Source organism: Helianthus annuus, chromosome 5 (genome assembly GCF_002127325.2).
Source record: "Helianthus annuus cultivar XRQ/B chromosome 5, HanXRQr2.0-SUNRISE, whole genome shotgun sequence".
NCBI classification, from domain to species: Eukaryota; Viridiplantae; Streptophyta; class Magnoliopsida; order Asterales; family Asteraceae; genus Helianthus; species Helianthus annuus.
This window is the reverse complement of record NC_035437.2, coordinates 103,896,153-103,917,288: the sequence shown is the minus strand read 5'-3', so window position 1 is coordinate 103,917,288 and position 21,136 is coordinate 103,896,153. Positions and strand designations below refer to the sequence as shown.

At 37.1% G+C, this 21,136-nt stretch overlaps 2 protein-coding genes across 4 annotated transcripts; both read right to left on the bottom strand.

Annotated features, from left to right (window-relative positions):
- Window positions 1–4,231: 4,231 nt before the first annotated feature.
- Window positions 4,232–9,635, bottom strand: LOC110941047. 2 transcript variants are annotated; one of them, XM_022182648.2, is made up of 11 exons: window positions 9,052–9,635; window positions 8,585–8,676; window positions 7,695–7,885; window positions 7,400–7,439; window positions 6,602–6,683; window positions 6,449–6,526; window positions 6,181–6,306; window positions 5,769–5,890; window positions 5,617–5,656; window positions 4,681–4,758; window positions 4,232–4,603 (listed from the first exon to the last, which is right to left on the bottom strand). In XM_022182648.2, the coding sequence occupies exons 1-11, from the start codon at window positions 9,315–9,317 to the stop codon at window positions 4,453–4,455; spliced, it is 1,266 nt and encodes a 421-aa protein (XP_022038340.1). In that variant the 5' UTR covers window positions 9,318–9,635; the 3' UTR covers window positions 4,232–4,452. The 2 variants fall into 2 exon arrangements, with proteins under 2 accessions (XP_022038340.1, XP_022038341.1); XM_022182649.2 differs by having other exon boundaries at window positions 4,681–4,755.
- A 3,050-nt stretch (window positions 9,636–12,685) lies between these two features.
- LOC110941046 (O-fucosyltransferase 6) lies at window positions 12,686–16,677 on the bottom strand. 2 transcript variants are annotated; one of them, XM_022182646.2, is made up of 11 exons: window positions 16,406–16,677; window positions 16,258–16,323; window positions 16,078–16,171; window positions 15,917–15,993; window positions 15,753–15,841; window positions 15,471–15,654; window positions 15,204–15,385; window positions 14,963–15,065; window positions 14,127–14,458; window positions 13,328–13,488; window positions 12,686–13,242 (listed from the first exon to the last, which is right to left on the bottom strand). In XM_022182646.2, the coding sequence occupies exons 1-11, from the start codon at window positions 16,565–16,567 to the stop codon at window positions 12,782–12,784; spliced, it is 1,911 nt and encodes a 636-aa protein (XP_022038338.1). In that variant the 5' UTR covers window positions 16,568–16,677; the 3' UTR covers window positions 12,686–12,781. The 2 variants fall into 2 exon arrangements, with proteins under 2 accessions (XP_022038338.1, XP_022038339.1); XM_022182647.2 differs by having other exon boundaries at window positions 12,706–13,488.
- Window positions 16,678–21,136: the final 4,459 nt, after the last annotated feature.

Sequence of the window (21,136 nt, the reverse complement as noted above, 5' to 3'; positions counted from 1 at the left end):
GCTCTCAAGCGGCTCGCGGGTCGTCCTGCCACCTGGTCCTTGCATCTTCTGTGTCGAGCCACACGCGTGCGGTCAGTGCGCCATCAAAGCGCCACATTGCGCCCATTGCCCAAGCCACGCGCGCGCGAGTGCGAGTTAGGTCCGCACCCTTCGCAAGTACACTAGTGTGTGCTTCCATGAAACTATAAGGAAGGAGTGTTCCTACTTAAATACCACCTTAAGTTTCATCTCTCCTCCTATGTGGGACAAGGTGCCACTTTCCCATTATTTCAGCATTCACTGTTTCAAACACTAAACTTTGAGCATCGATATCTCATTCATCTTAGCTCCGTTTTGGATGCGGTTTAGTTCATTGCGAAGCTCTTCCAACATAGAACACAAACCCACAAATAAATATATAAAGTCCCCTCAGTTTCATATATTTATTTCTAGTCCAAAATTAGGAAAAATGCTTTTCCTATATTTATGAAAATTGCTATTTTCACAAAATTTCCAACAATCCCCTACATGAATAGAAATTGATCTTTCAAGTTTCAATAATACACATTCAGCAGTTGAGTATTACAGGATAGGTAGGTGTAACCTTTGAACCTTCTTTTGTGAAGCATACTTAGCCTCCTAGGGTCTTGTAGACGCGATGTCTTTGAACAATCCCCCATTTATGTAGGCGACAATATACATTCACACAATACTCTTCCTAGTTTAGTCAAGCCCTCATGGTTGTGTCCGTTTATGGTCATGGAGCACTTTCCTGGTTCTACAAGAGCTCTAGTATTTGTGCCTCCCCATAAATTCATTTGAAGCGACCCCACTTCTCTTTAACATAGGTGATTCCTTTGAATCATTAAAAGCATCATGGTTAATTTGGATTTACTCAGATCATTAACCTCAACATGCTTAACCTTCCTTCATGTCACTGATTGGAATGGACTAGGAAGTATATAACTCCTTTTTATTAATCCCCCCCCCCAATCCACAGTGACTCCCTTTGGGTTTATGATTAAGTTGTCCTATTGAACCTAGATCTTGGGATCTCCAGTCAACTAGGTTAGGTTTCTCTCATATTCCCTTCTTCTATGGGATTTAGTCCCATTCCTCTTGACGACTTATAAACTAAATCTTTGCTTAAGCCTTTTGTTAACGGGTCTGCAATGTTCTCCTTTGACCTAACATAGTCAATTGAGATAACACCCGTTGAGATTAGTTGTCGTCCCGTGTTGTGTCTACGTCGAATGTGTCTTGATCTGCCATTGTAGATTGAGCTTTGAGCTCTAACAATCGCTGATTAATTGTCACAATCTATGCAAATCGCCGACAAAGGCTTTGGCCATCTTGGAATATCTTCCACAAATTGACGTAGCCACTCCGCCTCTTCCCCGCTTTTATCCAAAGCGACGAAGTCAGATTCCATCGTGGATCTAGCTATAACAGTTTGCTTGGATGACTTCAAGCTATAGCCGCTCCCGCAAGTGTGAACACATATCCACCTGTCGATCTGTGATCTTTTATATCCGATATCCAGTTTTCATTAGTGTATCCTTCGATCATTTCTGGATCACGGGTATAGTGTAATCCGTAATCTCTTGTGTATCTTATGTATCTAAGCACCCTTGTGATAGCTTTCCAATGATCGATTATCCGGTTTTCGGATAGTGAATATTGATATCCGAATCCATATCCGAAATTTCGGATAACCGATTTTTGGAAATCCGGAATTTCGGATACGGATGCGGATATCCAAACGGATATCCGAATTTAAAAAAAAAATCAAAAATTTCGTTTTGTGTATAAATTAGAACTAAACTTATATTCGATTTTCCAAATTTACAACATTTATAACTAAAAACAATCATAAATCACACGAATACAATTATTAACTACTTTTTTACTAATTTTTACGATACTTAAAACTAAATATAATGCTCATATACTATATATATTCATAAAAAAATAATTAGTTTTCGGATATCGGATAATCGGATTATCCGAAATTTTTGAAATTCATATCCGAGTCCGAATCCGAAAATTCGGATTATCTGGTTTTCGGATATCCGAAATTTCGGATATTTCGGATACGGATTTTCGGATATTTCGGATTCGGTTTTGGATCCAGCTTTTTTTGAACACCCCTACTAATGGGTTGTTTAAGGCTGTTTGTGTGCAGCTCTTATATTTGAAGGGCTTTAGCGTAACTTGCAATGTGCAGAAGGGGCTTAAATGTAAATGTGCAAAAAGAACAAGGGTTGCGATCTTCTCTGCTTGATATTCAGGGTTTTTTGTGTTACATTGCAGGGGGGTCTAAGTGTAAGTGTTTATGGGCTGATATATAAGTGATAGTTGTTGGGGTTTGTTATTAGAGGGAGAGTTGTTATTCTTCTGTTTGTTCATCTGGTTCTCTCTCGAAGAGTCTGAGTTTTCTCCTTGTTCGAATCCTGCGTGATTCTGCTATTTCTGTGTATGTTCATCAGCTGATCGTGTTATCAGTTGATTATATTGAACACTTGTTCATTCTTGATCTTACATATTCCCAGTTCATTTCTCTCTCAATTCATCTTCGTTCGTTCTCCCTCCTTTGTTTAATTTTTTTCTTAACTTCACTAGTTTTCCTCCATTAAAGCTTCACATCATCTCCACTAAATATTCTCCAATAAAGTTTGATCTCTCCACAAAAATTCCTTTTTTTCAACATCACCGGTGCCTTCACATTACACTCTCTTCTTCAACAACAAGATGCCAACCGCTAGAATTGTGCCTTTGGGAATCGAAGTACCTGCCGTCGTGAGGAATGAGCAGGGCATCAAGCGCTGTTACAAAATAGCCTTGATATCAGCCTTGGTCATCTTCATCACATTGGTGCTTTCTTTAGTTAGCTACATATATTTAGCTAGCTATATCTTGGAAACAACGGAGCACCCAAAGCTTAAACCTGCCAACATACAAAATGTGTCGGTAAGCTTTTATGAAAAGGACGCCTTGTTTCTTGAGGCAAACATGAGGCTTAACTTAAGTTTCATGGTCCCTAATAATTATAGATTTTGATATTTACCTTTGTTTATGGATGTACAGAAATAAGGGGTGTTCAAAACTATCCGTATCCGAAAATCCGATTCGAAATATCCGAAATCCGAATCCAAAATATCTGATCCGAAATATCCGGAAATTTGATTTTTATTTTTTTCGGATATCCGAATATCCGAAAATATCCGAAGTATTAGAAAATATCCGAAGTATTAGAAAATATCCGAAAAATATCCGAAATATCCGGTTCCGAATATGAAAAAATAATAAAAAATAAAAAGTTGGATTTTCAGATATCCGATTCATTAACCGATCTGATATCCGAATTTTTGGATATTTGAAATTTCGCATACGGATTCGGATACTGAAATCTGGTATCCGAAAATTTCGGATATCTGAAATTCGGATATACGAATTTTCGGATATCCGCTTTTGAACACCCCTAAGGTCTAGTACATGTCATTAGATACATGAGACTACCAATGATCCTTGAGTACGCTAACTGAGCAACACCTTGCCTCTATTTTTCCTTTGACATTGGGTGTTATCAATTGGAGTTCGAGCTATAATCGTATCGTCCGAATTGAATTCCCCAAAGATCTTGTCTACGTAGTGAGATTGACTCAATACAAGACCATTTTGGGTTCTACTGATTTTTACTCCAAGAATCACATCCGCTAGGCCCATGTTTTTAATTTTTATAAATTTAGAGACTAATTAAAAAAATAATTAAAAAAAATTAATACTTGAGTAATGATTATGTTTGGTATTATGTGGTGTTACCACTATGCCTCTTAGTGATATAACCCCCACCAAAGAAGGTTATATGGTGTACCCCTACAAATAGTCTTATTATGTTTAAAACTACAGTAATTTCACTCCCAATTATTATGTTAAAATGGGCTAGTCGCCTCGTATAATAAGCTTGAGTTGGAGGTGGTTCGCTTGCTAGCTTACTCGAATAACGGATATTAAGTATTCTCATTGGCTCGTAGGGTCATGAACTGGCTCGAGTCAGAATTTGAATTAATCTTCCATACGAGTGAAGGCAAGTCTTATTGACTAGCGCCCAAGTTGAGGTTGACTCGACACAGCTAGTCAAACAAACCTATGGTTAAATGGCGTTTTCGCAATATTGTCTATGATTGTTAGCTCAGATTGGGCCAAGCCTTCCTATGTAACCCATGTATATTTAAAGGTTTAAACATAAGAAGATCTAAACTATCCCTAGACTAGATCCATCAATATCAGAATGAATGAACAATGTCTATCCAAGAAACAAACAATACAATCCACCATTAAGAAAACTAACACCATTCCCCTAAACCAAGAATGGAAATATAATAAATAAACAATGCAAATCACCCGAAAACAAATCCGGATTGAGGTCCTTTTAACCGACTGCAAAAAACAAGCACCTGGTTCGACTTGGTGTCAAGGATCATCGTCTTTCGGCAATGATGGAGAAGGGGTTGACCCGAAGTCAAGATACGGGTACACACCCGGTGGTTTTTCTTGTGGTTGGATCGATAGTAACTGGCTTGAATCACCAACAACGTCTGCCCACCCGTAATGTGGTTCAGCCCTTTAAACACAAGATAAAGGTGCGGGTCAAGTTGTTGATAATGCACATAAATGACTCGGGATTTAATAATAGCTTACTCGTAATAAGTTTCCTCGTCTACAACAATATCCCAGCTTTCACCTGTTGTGCTTTTTCCATACTTGTGCACCTTGCTGCTACAATCCAAGAAACACATCTATAAGATTTTGCATTGTATAAACTAGGGGTGTTCACAGTACGGTTCAGCCAGTTTTAATGAAATTCTGGGCCAAACCACTACTATGGTTTCGTGTAGGGATGAGCAAATGGTACCGAATTTCCCGAACCGACTCAATTTTCGATACCGATTGGTACCGACATTTAGCGTTTTCGGTACTAGTTTTTAACTTCAAATATCAGTATCTGTACTGAACCGTACCGTACCGGGTATTTTCGGTACCGGTACCCAATTTTTGGGATTTTCGGTACCGGTTGGTACTGAGCTCATCCCTAGTTTCGTGAAACAACAAATGAAATCGGTTTTTTTGGGTTTGGTGGTTTGGCATTTAAAAAATGTTTTTTATCTATCATTATTTGCATTACAAATTTTAAAATTATAGAGCTTATACATGATAATGATACATACACATACTTGAATATTCAAAATCTCTCTCTCTCTCTCTCTATATATATGTATAGGGGTGGGATCCGGTACAAATAGATATTACTATGAGAAACGTACAAATAACTAGATTAACTATTACGCTACAATTTTGAACTAGAGATAATTATTACGCTACTTCATTTTGTTGTAGTAATAATAATTACTCTAGTGTTAACATAATCACTCTAGCTATTTGTGTATGTGTGAGTATAACAAGGGTCAAACAAAACGTCCAAGTTTTAAACCAGGCCGAACCATCAAATCGCGAAAACCAAACCGTTTGGATGTCAAACTTGCTTTGGTTTGGGCGGTTCGGTTAGTTAAAAACTGTTTTTGATCACCCTATTTAAACTCAAATGAAGCTTATCGTTCATCTGTTTGATGTAAATACCCGTTTCCAAAGTGTTCTTCGCCCCATGTCCTTGACCAACCTGTCACATGGAAGAATATTTTACCACAAGTAATTTAACAATTTTCATTTTTATGTCATTAACTATGACAATTTATTAAACTTCCAAGTCTTGAAACAAATTTGAGACATACGTTCACCAGCAGGGGATACATGCCAGGTTTCTCCTTGACGAGACCCGATACCCGAAAAAAATTTCTCTTCCCATTTGTCTCCCCATCTCGTTCCAAGTTCAGTTTCGGCCCATTTGTCCGTCCTGCGAATTACAAAAAAAAAACATTAAAATCCACACCTTGAGAAGTGATCATTGCTATTACGGTAGCGTGCATAATCTGATTCTGATTATTTAATATTACAAAAGATAACTTTACATGTGGTGATAGAAACAATGTTTTAAAATCCGGTTTTTATACCGTACCGGATTTGGCTCAAAAATGGTTTAACCGGGTGTATCAGGCGGTTCAACCGGGTGTACCGGGCGGTTTAACCGGTACAACCAGCCGGTTTGAACCGGTTTCTAAAACATTGGATAGAAAAGAATAATACCATTTGAGAACAGATCCTCTTCCATCATAATGCTCTCCCCATTTCTCCCACCACGATTGTTCATTTAATCTACCGTATTTATGTGCTCCTTTTTCGGTCCACCCTTTGGCATCGTATTTTTCCCACCTACATCAAAACAAATTTGTCAGAAAAAAGGAGTTGTGTTTAACAGGTCGAACGGGTCAAACATGTTGAAAGTTGCCTAAAGTCTGTTTTTAGTGTATACAATTTTTTAAATAGTTTTATGAAACAGACATAAAGTACGTACCAGTTTTCATACCAACCGGCATTTTCTATGCCTGATTTTGCTTGCTTTTGTGCACTTCTTTCAATCCTTGCTAGATTACTGCAATTCAAAGAGCCAATTTGCGATATTAAAATTAGAATATGAGCAAAAACTGCTTAAAATTACGATATTAACCTCCATTCATCTTGGTAAAGAACTTCTCGCCATGTTTCCCACCACGAATCCCCTTCAGAATTTCTTCCAGATTTCTCAACGCCTGCATGATCACCAAAATTATCATCTTAATACATTATGTTTCGTTATATCTTCGTGTGTCTCATTTTATGATAAAATATTGGAAAAATTACAAGTTTTGTCCTTTATCTTAATACCACTTATCAGGCGGTGTCCTTTTTAACGAATTTTGACAAGTTTTGCCCTTTACAAGAAATTTTGTTACACGTTTTGTCCTTTAGGCTTAACCCAGTTAGGTTTTCTTGTTAAATCTTGTCAAGGGTATTTTAGTCTTTTTACCCATTTATTTCAAGAGTCAACCCTAAAATATTTTGTTTTATTCTTTTAAATAATATTAAATAAATGGGTAAAAAGACTAAAATACCCTTGGGTGACAAGATTTAACAAGAAAATCTAACTGGGTTAAGCCTAAAGGACAAAACGTGCAACAAAATTCCTTGTAAAGGGCAAAACTTGCCAAAATTCGTTAAAAAGGACACCGCCTGATAAGTGGTATTAAGATAAAGGACAAAACTTGTAATTTATCCTAAAATATTCCCCGAAGAGTGAAATAAGATGTTTTCTAATAACATAAGCTTTTAAAATAAGCCATCGTAAACACTAGTTACTTTGAGAGATGAAAGTAATAAGAAACATACACGCCTTTAAACAAACGATATTCTTAACACTTATGTGGTATTTGTTGCAGTTAAATGAATTTTATAAAAGCATTAACGATATAAAATGAAAAGAAAATACCTAGCTCTTTGTATCCGGTCCAATCGCTTTTCTCCCACCACTGTCAATGACATCAACAAATCCAGTTAATGCATCCACCTGGGGTGATACTTTATAACGTTATGGAAACAATGTTGGGGATAACTTCTTTAAATATAAAATCTAACGAATGAATGCTATTTGCTAGTCAATTATGTTTTAAGATCAAAGGCCATTTAGTAATAATTCCTTTGGTAAATTCGGCTATTTTCTCAACAAAACTAACACATAAGATATTAAGATCATGATTATTATTATTATAAGTAGTTAATAATACCGTTTCTTTCCATTCTGAAAGACCATCGTGACTTTGACCACCCATTTTCGTCCATCTACATCTAAATCCATTTTCACCAAAATCTTCTCCACTTTCTCTGTACCATGTACTACCATCCGCATTCACACCGGACTCGTTCACATGTTCATTTAAACTTATGCCCCAATCCTTCTCATTTGCAATACCGGTGTCTGTATTTAAAAAAAACAATACATTATCCGACAGGAAATACCAAAATAACCAACAAGCAACAGCATAAAAGTCACCAATGCCTCAATAATCATGGCTCGTTTATTAGATAAAGGGGTAAATTGCATTATACGTCCTTTAAGTTTCAGCAAAATTTCAGGCGTTGTCCTTTAACTAACGAAATTACAACAGATGTCCTTTATATTTTAATTTCTTTACAGCAAATGTCCTTTATGTTTTGATTTCCTTACAGCGGTTGTCCTTTATTTTTAGGGAGAAAGGACACCGCCTGTAAAGAAATTAGAACATAAAGGACATCCGCTGTAACTTCGTTAGTTAAAGGACAACGCCTGGAATTTTGCTGAAACTTAAAGGACGTAAAATGCAATTTACTCAAGATTCAATGTTGTATCACATATGCCACTGGGGCATGTCAATTGTGTGAAGTAGCTGACGTGGCATCCCAATTGCATAAAACCAATGATGTAGATGCCTGCATAGTAGTTGCCACATCATCGGTTTGATATAATGCCACATCAGCTAATTAAACTAGCATGACAAGTCAACATAACTAACAACAGCTAATACTGGTTGTTGAGTCAGTCAATATTTAAAGGGAACTGCATAACAAAAGTGAAATCGGAGTGTTTTGCACCATATATTATTAGGCAGAACTAACAACCACAAGTTGAAGAAAGTACCTCTTTTTGGTGGAGTGTCACGAAACTGGGGCCCCGAGTTTTTCGGTGTACAGCGTGGAAAGAATTTCTCTTGTCTTGAAGATGTCAAGGATCTACACCAATTTTCATTTCAAAATTCACCTCAAATGTGCTCTACTTAATTCAAAAGCAAAGATTTTACTAATCAAATTCTCGTTTGCTTTTGATACTTTTGGTTTTTTGGCGCCAGAGCCGTGGACCTACTTAGTCGAGTTCAGAGGTCATGCATAGTAATGTTATGACCCCGATATCTATGAATGTAGTTTTTAAAAGACTTAGTTTTGCTATTCAAAAAGGGGTAGCGGCGCAGCTTGTTGCCCGTTTGCCAACTAAAGATAATTTATTTTGCATCAATTTTTAATAATCATCATCATCATCTCATAATCAAACAAGAATTATATAAACAAGAAATTCAAAATGCATAGTGTAAAAATAATCAAACAACATACTTAGATGATGATGCAAAGGGCAATGCAGGGGCAGCTTGAATTCTATCTTTATGAGTCATCTTCTTCAAATCAACCCATTCATCAGCATTATACCGACCCGACCCGGAACCAATTATCCGGATCGGGGTTACCTTACCGGAGCAGCAACACTTAATTTTACAATCACTGTTTCGAATCAAGATCCTCCGGCGGAAAAGCACCGGCGGCCGGAAACCCACCTCCGACCGCCGCAGCCGCAGCCCAAATGACTGCGGCACAGACGCCATTATCGAAAAATGAAGGTGAATTTGGTAGTAATCACGAAAATGCCATCAAGAAGCAGATGGGTTATGCTCAGAAAGACATAAAGATTAAAACCCTAATTTGCATTTGGTGTGTTTAACAGCTTAAAACCCATAAAGCTTCAAACTTTGGGACAAATAAGCGTGGAGTTTAAAGCGAAATTTGTACAGTATAAGATGCCATTGAAGATTGAATGATGATGGGGTTTAAGGTAATGAAATCTATGAAGAAGAAGAAGAAGAAGAGAGTGTGTTGAATGAATGATCGGAAGTTGTTGTTATATTTATAAGGTTGGTTTGAGGATCCCGGAGATGAAGGTGGGCTTCGGTATTCATGGTCAGAGTATATCTCATTCTTCCATTCATGTCTTGACACGTGGAAAAAGGGTAAAATGGTCTTTTTCTTATTTGTTGAATTTATACCCAAATTGTGGGTTTGTTTAACTAATTACTCCAATTACACACATTTTCTAAATAGTATAGAGAAAAGAGATCAGCAAAAAGCTATAGCTAACCCCTTAGTTTTCTAATTAGTATAGAGGAAAGAGACAATACTTCAATCTTTTTTTTTTTAACGTCAAATTTGGATTACTAACGGACGACTTAACGGATTACTGGAGCTTTATCGTGTCATTAGCGGAATCATCCGATCATATCCATCTTCACAAACAAGTTAGCAACGTCCTCATCTACCATAACACAAAACCAACATGTCGACGAGGGCATAACCACGATTTAAGTTGATAATTTCTGAGATAATGTAATTTGGACAAAATTACACATACATTCTCCTATCGACTAACTTATTAAATTTTCAACTGTTAGGCTATAGAGTAAAAAAAAAACATATTTTCTTTTATTAAAGTACTATGTTTTTTAATTTCTACATAAAATATCAACTATTTTTAAGTTTTTAATAGAAAAAAGAACTTCAAGTTTATAAAATTGTATGGGCCAATATGTGAAACCAACCATCTAGTTAACACAAACCTAGTCTAGTTAACTAAACATGTTTGCATGTGCGATCTAAAATCTAACCCAAACTCGTTTAACCTAAAGCCAAACCTATGAACTTTATAATTTTTTTTTCTAGAATAAGTATATTTAAAAATATAATAAAAAAACAAATAAGGTATTTATTAATAAATACATTTGTTTTTTCAGAAGAACTTCAAAACCTAAACCACTTGTATTAATTAGTTATATATGTATTTTGTAAAATTTAAACCTTTTATCTTATGAATAGAGAAGAGATACCTTATCATTGTTCTTTGAGGGACAGATACAATTATTTACTAATTACCGGTTATCTAAATGCATTTAGGGGATGTTTGGCAACATCTGAATGTTTAAGTGCTGAACCAATAAGAGGTCTGAATCATTAAGAGCTGGTATAATGTTTAGCCGTTCAGAGGTAAATGTCTGACCAATTCAGATTAGAGGTCTCAACCATTCAGACTCTGTATAAATCTTAACCATTCGGAGGCAAATGTCTTAACCATTCAGACATCTACTTGTGAAACAAACAGTCTGAACCATTAAATGTTAAACCAGTAAAAGGTCGAAACCATTAAGAGTCTCGTTAAGAGGTAAACACCAGCACTTTAAAGTTTTAAGCACCAAACTTATTTTTGTTCTTCACTTATTTTCTTGAAAATACTCAACGTGACGTTACATAATTGAAAAGTGGATAAGGTGCCAACGTAGGATCTTAGGTGTGACTCGATACAAGTGACATGGCAGTCATGGTTGTTAGTAATACCACGTGTCAAGTTGAAGAGACCACTACATATGTGGCTTTGGACTAGAACCAGGAAACCAAACCATGATAACTTCCTATTTATTTATTTTTCAAACAATATATATAATATATAATCGAACATATAGTTTAATAAAAGTATTTCAATAATTCCGTTTAAATAAAACAAAAATGTATATAGATTATGATCAAAATTACCATGTTTTGAAATATAACTTTGTTTTAATATTTTTTAACAATTTTTAAATCATGCAACACTGCTAATACAAACAATGTTACTTAATATTGCTTATATAAGTGATTGACTTGACCATCAGAGTGTCTGTGAGGCCTCGACCGTGAAACTTCTAATGAGTTTATTGTGTCAACATCCAGTGGCGAAGCTTGAGATTTCCAACGGAGGGTCGAAAACGTATATACCCAAAAATTTCTATAGAACCAGGGGTAAAAAAACATATATACCCAAAATTTCTATAGATCCATGTATTTTTGTAGCAACCGGTCACGTGTGACTAGACATAATTTCAAAAAATTTAAGTGGAAAAAAAGACATTTAAAAAAATATTGAATCATACCTAATCTCAATCATTGTAAAGTAACTTAGACAAATTTAGATTTTAATTATGTAGATAATCATTATATTTCCTTTTTAACATTTTGGTTTTATATTAAGACCTAAGGAATATATGTTTTGTGTGTTTCGGATAAGTTTGATGTCAATTCTCGTTCTTTTTGGAGTAAAAAGCACCCACGAGATCTCTCACGATTGTAACGTTCCATTTCACGTTCAAAATATAAGGATTGAAAGTATTTGAACCCCACATCCTATGCAATTTCAAGGGAGATTTTAGGGGCCCCAGAATTAATTATAAGCTAAAAATAAAATATATTGCTTTTATTTCACATCACACACTGATTGTAATGAGATAAATTGTCTAAACCATATATAAAGTATAATTTGCTGACATATGACTCAAAAATAGTGCTTGATAATTCCCAACATATTTGGATTAACCTGTTTAGCCTGTATAACCAAACAAGACAATCCCGATAAGTATACTTATTGATCGGTGATCACGTTTAACCACTTTTTACAAACCTTCAATTTTTTTCACATGTTTACAACTTGATTACATGTCATTTAGAGAATAGATAAATGGGTAGTTCGGGTTACTTGGGGGTGAAAGAAAGAGTAAGAGAACCGAGAACCAAACCAAAAGATATAGTTCGGTCCTAGGTTCTTCATGGGTCACAGTTCCTCACGGTCATGGTTTCTCATGCTTACAAACTGATAATTGATAAACACAATCTAATTTTAAACGAAACAAAATTGATAACAATAAACTGAGACGGTGAACATAAACAAATAAAACAATAAACAACAGAAAATTAACAGTAAACTAAGAACAGTTTAGCAGAAAATAACCCGATTAGCTCAATTTCATGGACCGAGAACCAAACCAACAGAATACGGGTCAGTGTACGCATTTAGACGGGTCGGGTCTGAAACCGTGAAATGGTCACTCCTTAAGGTTACTGGATTTAAGGTGTATATGGGTTATGGTTGACATTTGTGATTTAAACTAAGAACAGATTTATAATTGACACATATGATTTGTACACATTGATAAACTGATTATAGTTTAACCTTATTTGACATCGCAACAAGGCATTCTGATTTTCTCTGCTCTCAAAAGTGTTCATTTTCTTGTTCATTACTTTTTACAGCTACAACAGATGCGTTATATTCTTTTTTTTTTCCACTTTCTACACAACTTAAATAGTCAATACAGTACGATCTAAACTCCACAAAATCGTTCGCCATTTCCACATCACCCATCAGTTCATATCTACAAAATTTACACCCAAAGGACCCGGCAACACAATAGGCACTTTGATCATTTTTGTTTGACTGGGTTGGCTGTAAGTCAAAGTACTCAATCCGAAAGCAAGTCTTCCAACTCATTTTCATCTGAGCCCGTAGAAAATTCATCAACAAGTGTGTCATTAAGAAGATACTGAAGATTAGAGACGATCCTGTCTTCGTCTTCATCCCCATCTTCGTCTTCATTTTCATCTTGGTTATACGATTCTCGATTATTATCCATATATTCATCATTACCAGTTTCATCCGCCTCCGGTATCCCATTCCTGATTTTTCGAGGGAGCGATACCGTTTTTGATTTATGATTTGTTTTTTCACAAATACATGAAGTCGGGTTTTCATGAAACTCACCTCGCCCGGGCCTCGCCTCATTTGGCTCCCCCATGAAACCTATTTGATGAACCCGAACCTGTGAAGAGAACTCTTCCCATGTCAAGTTGTTTCGGTCCATGAACAAACGAGACAATTTCTTTGCGTTTGGGCGTATTGTCGGTTTGTGTCCGAAGTATCTCCTGTAATTTAAAAAAAAGGAATGAGCTTATGATCATTATTGCATTAACTTTAGGGGTGCTAAACGGGTCGTGTTCGCATGTTCAACCCGACCCAAACCCGAAAATTTTAGACGAACCTGACCCGAACCCGAAAATCATGTCATACATACGAACCCGAACACGACCCGAATATTCACGGGTTGACCAACCCGTTCAACCTGAATTTTTTTTAATTTGTTTTTCCGCAAATTAAGAAATTTACTAAAAAACATAAACGTATATAATACATTTTCATTTAATTTACAAAATCTTATGTCAATCTCTCTTTTTTAAGTTATAATCATGGCCTAAAATACACTCAATTTAATTTATAACATAAAACATATTATAAAAAAATATAATATAATATAAATTGGTTAAACATGTCAACACACGAACCCGACGGGGTTGACCCGAACCCGGCCCATTTAGCTAAGCGGGTTCGCGGGTTCAACCTGAAACTGACCCGAACCCGTTTAGACTTAAACCCAAACCCACAAATTTCGTGTTAGGTTCGTGTTGTGTTGGAAATTCACACCCCTAGTTAATTTCCTAGATTTTTATGATTTTTTTTTGTCTCTAAAATGGAAATGATAAACCGAAAAGAGAGAAAAATGTACCTCCGTCCCGCTAATATTTTGGCCATATTACCATTATTGTTGGTAACAAAAACATCGCTTTCATCACACACCATATAATCTAGCGCCGCCATACGGGAAGAAAATGACGAAAATGGTTCGAGCTCTTGTTCGGTAGCTATGGTTTCTTTTGAATAAATATTTGGAAAAAGCGCCCTCAACGGATTCAATGTTTCATTGCCGCCATATACGTCACCAGAAGCCACATAAATGTTAATATCTTTATCATACCCGAGTGCTCTTAACATTAAACCTACTTCTTCGGGTGTAAGCGGGCACCTCCCTTGCCTCCTTTCTTTCTCCGGATCACTAATCTGTAAATACGTTTTATAAACCATAAAAAAATCATATTTGCATATATGCAAGCATTATATATTATTGAGTAAAATGCCATCTTTGTCCCTGAGGTTTGGCTAGTACTGCGACTTTCGTCCAAAGGTTTGCTTTTCCGCATCTGGATCCAAAATGTTTGAAATCTTGCCACTCATTCGGCTCGTTCTCCATCCATTTTTCTCCGTTAAGGGTATTTCCGTCTTTTTTGCGAACTTAAAGGGCAGTTCGACAATTTTCACTTTATGTTTAAAGACCGGATACCCCTGAAAAAGACCGAATTGCCCTTTAAGTTAACAAAAAAGACGAAAATACCCCTAACTTAACGGAGAAAAACGGACGGAGTTAACAAGTCAGATGAAAATGACAAGATTTCAAACCTTTTGGATCCATGCTGAAAAACAAACCTTCGGAGGAAAGTCGCAAAACTGGCCAAACCTCAAGGACGAAAATGACATTTTACTCTAAATTAATAATTGAGCACTTACATGTAAAGTTTTCCACCTTTTCCGTATTTTATTAAGTTCTTTTATTTCCTTTTCTCCTCCGCCATAGTAACATCCCGAGAATGCAAGCATATCTGGTTCGAACCTGTATCAATATGTGAAGCATAAGAGTTAACCACGAAATATAAGAAGACTATTGTTACTTTTTTATGTATAGTGAAAGGATCTATCATGAGGTTGAAAAGAAATTACTACGACATATAAATAGACCTCAAAGGCATACCTCAAGTGTAAAGCAACAAAGTGTTTGCCCATTTTTCTCATTCGATTGACCAATGTTTGACCCATTTTAATTATGGGATCGGTAAATTTTAAAGCATGGTAGTTTACCCTGCATCTAAGCTTTTGAAAATCAGTTTCCAACTTGTTAGAAAGTCTGTAATCAAACTTGCTTAGCTGAACAGCCTGTTAAAAATAATAGATGTAATGAGTTTCACATAATATCTAACTAAAAAACGTAAAAGAAAACTAGAAGAGTCAAAAAACTTACACGTCTTTTGGAAAACAAAGGGAGTACACGAATATGATAACATCTTTCGTTACACTTCCTAGGTACACGAGTACTGTATGGAGACCATTTCTTGCCACCCTTATGAGGAAGATCTCTTATAATTTTAACATCCTTTGATAAACTTGATATAAACCAATCAACATCAAATATCTCTGAAAAGGTACTGTAAAGAAAAAGAAAGATATTTATTAACTATATACAAGTACTTAGGGGGTGTTTGGATTTGGTTCTCTTATAATTTTAACTTAATTCATGACTAACCTAGCATCCTTCCAGAATGATTTCTTATCCAGCTTAGGGACAACAAGTGTAGCATTCAGAATTCGTGCAGCAACTACGGCATCCGTAATCTGAGAAAACATGTAAAGTTACTTAATACCTTAAACTACAACATTAACTATACCAAAAAAATGTATAACACTCACCCCAGTCCTTTGTTGGTTTAAACCTCCACTGGTAGCAATGAGCAAGTATCGATTAGGCCGTGTGATGGATTGAGCTTCTGTTGTTCAAAAGAACACCCAAATTGTACAAAAAACGACATAAACTAAGCATTTTTACGGAATTTTACATGTTAACCACTTACTTGGAAACTGACTGCTAGCATTACTACATCCATAATAAAACTTTGACATGCTTGTAATCCACAGATTTCTATCACTAATCATCTTGCTACTGGTCTAGATCTCAACAAAACAATTCACAATCAAATAACCTAAAACTGAATAAAATTATGGTATAAACAACATAATCTAGTAAACCTAACCGGAACTTTGAAGGTTGAAGAAACCCTAGGTGCATCGTCATCGTCGCTAATGACATTTTCATCAAACTGAAATTAAACGTAAATTATTAATAATAATGAAAATTAAAGTGAAATTGATGTTGTGTAATGATGAATGAAGAAAACTTACGGATGCGTGATGTCTGAAATGGTGAAGATGATGAGGTGAAGGGGCGAAGAAAGAGAGGAGAAAGAAGAGGAGGAGAATAGCGCCGGAGATAGCGGAAATTGCCGGAAGTAGGTGACGGAACCGGTTGTGTCTTTGGTTGTGGCGCCGCCGGTGACCATCCATGGATGACGGTCGCCGGAATAAGCAGAAATCCAGCTCACACTGTTAAGCGAGAAGAGAGAATAAAGATCTATTTGTGATTGTGACAGATTTAGAAAATATTGTCGGTACCTGAGTCTCATTTAACAGGGGAGGGAAAAGATATGAAAATATGAAAAACCATGTTTTCGAGTTTCATTTAACGGGGAAGGGGAGGGAAAATGGAAGAGAAAATATAACCAAATATGACCATATATTCATCCTCCCAAATTGGAGAGATTAGAAGAGAAAATTTTTCTTCCCCTTCTCTCCCCTCCCCTCACCTCCCCCTGTTAAATGACTCGGGAACATAGAAGTATTTTCTTAAAAAGAGGCTACCGGATAGGATGTGGTCCTTCTTCTTGTAGCGGCGGATAGTGGCTACTACTAGAATGTCGAGGAGTGCTGAAGTGGATACCCCCTCCTCCTCGTGTAGACATACGAGCATTTGTCCTCCTACGCCTCGGCGGATCAGGTATTACTGGTTGTGCCGGTGGCGGAGGTGGTGGCGTAACTGCCTCAAAGCGTGAATCCTCAGATGGATCCTGTGGATGTCTCGGTTGCGATGTCTGATGAGATGGTGTGTTGTACCACTCATGTCGGTCAAACAAGGCCATAAAGCTGTCTGGGCCTTGATACTGCGGACCATGATATGAAGATCCATCAGATACTTCTATCGGATGCGTGGGCGTACCACGAGCTGGTTCAGTTGGATCCTCATCTTCCTCCATGGGATCTTCAGAAAAATGATCTTGTGGCCCTAGTGGAACAAAACCTGAAGGTTCCTGTATGTAGTCAGCCGGATTAAACTGAGCTACGTAGTATGGAGTAGGGTCGTCATAATTCCGGTGCGAAACCGAACGTTGCAGAGGTATGAAGGAAGGTTGTGGGTTGTTGGGATTATTTTCTGAATCTGGCCCAAAGGAGTGCCGGTAGGATGGCGTCGAGCTGTGCGAAGTGGAATGCCTCGCGGGTTCGTAAAGATCTCTTCGTCGTTGTGGCTCTTCGCTCCTTGTCATCGAAGGATGTCTTGTACCAGATGGTCCAGCTTCTTGATCGTGATGTGTCACGATTTCTCCCCGGCCTCTTCGTCCCCTTCCTCTTCCTCGGAATATAACAGGTGGCATTTTCCTGCTCCAAAACTTATTAAAAATCAAATCGAAAAAATAAAGACAAAAAGGAGTATTAATCCGAATTTGTCCTAAGTTCTTGTCTAGACTCAAGTATGTGCAATTGTGTCACTGAGATTAAACACATTAGGATAGTGTTTAATTCACTCAATGTTGGCTCTGATACCAACCTGTCACACCCCGATTTCCACGTGTCTCACCGGTGGGCCCGGTGGGGGATTACCGTGACGATGTTGGCAACAATATAGTCAAACCACACAATTATATAATGCACAGCGGAAGCATAAGATAAATATATAAATTTCAACCTCTTGTGATAATATCAATGTATTACAGAAGTTGAATATCCACAGTGGATCGTAAATAAAGGTAAAGTATTGTTCCATTAGATACTGCAATCAAGCTTGCGAGGCTTATCCCGACGCTAGGGAGCTAATACCAGCCAATTACGTTTAGGTACCTGCACTTAATCTTTTTGGGGAAAATACGTCAGTTTACACTGGTAAATACATTCAACTGACACATTTAAAAATGTTTATTAAAATTGATTTGAATGCACAAGGCACAAACTCTTTTATAACTTGGGAAAATTCATAATGATCTTGTGAACGTTTTACATGTTCTTTTATGCGTTCAGTAGCCCGGGTCGTGCCGGGTTAAAGATTTATAGACACACCACGTTTGCGTAAAACCGTAGTACAGAAACCAACGGCTACGTCTTTTAGTTTTAATGTCGACACTTTATACCGGGTGTACGCCTACACCGGGATGTCGATGGTCGTGGCCATTTCGTAAAATGATGCCGAGGATATCCGGGACAACGGTCATTAAACCCCCCAAAGGCTTATAAGCAACAAAACTGTTTAAATGAGCCGATCATATTTAATCAATTAACCACCTAAGCGATGGAATTATATAATGCTCAATCAAGCGGTATTAATATACCGTAACCCAAGCCCATATAGGGGAAATAAGTTAAAGTATTTACCTTTGCAAGTATTAATCCTTAATTTAGATCAAGTCACCGATAGCTTTTACTGGGGCTCCTAATCTGGAACGAAGGTTTTAATTAACCTCTTAGAATCCTAACGGTCCTTGTATTAGCCGTAGCTTAAACCGGTTGATTCCGATATATAGATATGGTTAATTCGCACGAAAAGGCGAAAACCGAGAAGGGAGTATGATTTGGACCCAACAAGTTCAGTGACTTGTGTTATATGGGTTATAGTTCATACTCTGGATTTTGGGGTTCAAATAATATAATCTGACCCATATCGGCTATTGCACGAAAACTAGTTCCATGAGCCGTACCGTGTGCGCAAATAGGCGAAACGGTTAACCATAAGAGTCGTACGCTTATTTCCTAAGTTAATATGCCTTAAAAGTATTTTGGTATCAGTAGGATACCTTCCGTAATGCCCGTAACGAGTTTAAGTTAATATTATGCCCCGTAGGGGCTTTTCGGTCATTTTAAAGACTTTAAAAAGGCTTTTCGAGTTCTACAGGAAATCTGAGTTTCCCGAACAGCTTATAAAGCTTAAAATACTTTATTTATTATTTAAAACCAGTGGCAATTGGAATCGGGTCAAAAGACCTTGTAGAACTCCCGTTTTGGCCAAAAAGGGCATATTCGGTATTTACCGAACCGTAGCCATAACCGCAGGTTATGAGCAAGGTAAAAATTATTAAAAATCTTTAAAACTCCCAAAATATTATTCTACCACAGTGGGTAAAAGTTTTGGTGCCGAAAATTTGGGTTAGATGAGCGTTATGCTAATGGCGCCGGTAATTACAAAACTTTCTTAAAAGTGCGCCTTTTAGCATAACTCTCATTCTAGGCCTCGGATTGACGTGAAACTTTGAGGACATGCTTATAATTTAACAAGCAAGGTTTTGGTCTGTTCACGTGTCCGAAATACTTGTTTTAATTTTAAAAGGCCGTTACGGTCAACTTTTAGGCGAATGACGGAATTGCGCAAAAGACTCGGATAACTCATGAACCGACCACAGAGGTTTATACCAACATGTGACCTGGTCCTAAGAGAGTCCTAAGGTATATTTATACCTCACTAAAACGGGTCAGAACTGAAGTCAAAACAAAAGTCAAACTTTTGCGACATTCGGCTCCGAACCGGTTCTATATAGTAAATGATCGATTCAAACGAGCGCAAACAGGTTTATATACTTATTATCATGTTTTATGATTGTCAAAACAGGTTCCATAACATATATATTACAGATTATGCATAAATCGCTAAAATAGTTTTCTGTTGACTTTTTAACCGCACGTTTGACTCGATAATTGACATAGTTAGAGTGGTGATCAGGGGGAACCATTTTAGAGGTTTAATACCCACATAAATACCAACTCATAACCATTTTTGATTCGTCATAAGACTGAATCATCACTGAGTTATTGTAAAGTCAAACCGTAGTTACGACGGTTTGGTTCTTAGCCATTTACTAAGGAAATGTGGAACCACAAAGGGTTAGATCACTTACAGAGGTCGTGTTCTTGCTTATGGAGCAGAAGAGAATGCTTGGGAGCACTTAGAATGATCAGAGAGGTGTTGTTTGAGGTGTGGTAAACATATGCTCATAACCTTGGTATTTATAGCCAATGTCAAGGATGTATGATCATTACAACACCTACAACAGGTCAGGGGTGATGGGTAGATGTCCCCTAAGTGTTATGGGTCGAGCATAAGGTGCCCATGCCCCATTTATTGGTTGTTGATCGTTCAAGGCTCCAAAAGTCAAGAAAACTACAACTTTCTGCATCTGGGCGTCGTACGCGACCCGCATGGACATTCCATGCAACTTTTACGCGGGTCGCCTGGGATTAGAAGATCAGACGCATAGTTGAGGAGGCTCGCGGCCCGCCTCAACTAATCCTTAACCTTCACGCGGGCCGCCTAAGGTTAAGATTTCAGGATTTTTAAATCTTTTTGTAATGATTACAGAATCTGGCCATTAATAACGAAATCTTTCGTAATGATTCACCTGACCTTTCGGTTTGAAGGGGTAACTTTGCGGTTTGGCCCTCGGTTATTTACCGATAGGGGCCTCGTGTTAATTACCCGCATTATTAAGTCCCCGGTTTATTTATTAATTATATTGGAAAGCCTTAACTTTCACTGTTGACGCTTTTAACCCTTCTTCTACGAATTCGATCGTAACTTTCTCGTTTCACATCGAAACTTCGCGAAATTCATATATATTATTTTAGTGAGGGTATAATACCGTTACAAAGTCTTTGGAACGTTAAAGGGTCACTCAGAGGTATTATTAAACATGTTGACACAGTTAACCCCTGTAGTTTGTAATCTCTCACTTTCTTCCGCGTTTTGTTTTTGTACGATCTATAATTTATTCGTTTGAAGGTTTAAGCATTATTTAGGGATACTATACAGTATATTTACCC

Bases quoted from the DNA above. Each gene is read 5' to 3' on its own strand.
- LOC110941047 (XM_022182648.2), bottom strand. From the start codon at position 9,317: ATGGCGTCTGTGCCGCAGTCATTTGGGCTGCGGCTGCGGCGGTCGGAG. The intron at 7,886-8,584 runs GTACTTTCTTCA...TTTTAAATACAG, and splicing joins TGACACTCCACCAAAAAGAG to ACACCGGTATTGCAAATGAG. The intron at 4,759-5,616 runs GTATTTACATCA...CTTGGATTGTAG, and splicing joins GAAGAACACTTTGGAAACGG to CAGCAAGGTGCACAAGTATG.
- LOC110941046 (XM_022182646.2), bottom strand. From the start codon at position 16,567: ATGGATGGTCACCGGCGGCGCCACAACCAAAGACACAACCGGTTCCGT. The intron at 15,655-15,752 runs GTTAGTCATGAA...TTTTCTTTACAG, and splicing joins TCATTCTGGAAGGATGCTAG to TACCTTTTCAGAGATATTTG. The intron at 13,243-13,327 runs GTGAGTTTCATG...TCGAAAAATCAG, and splicing joins TGAGGCGAGGCCCGGGCGAG to GAATGGGATACCGGAGGCGG.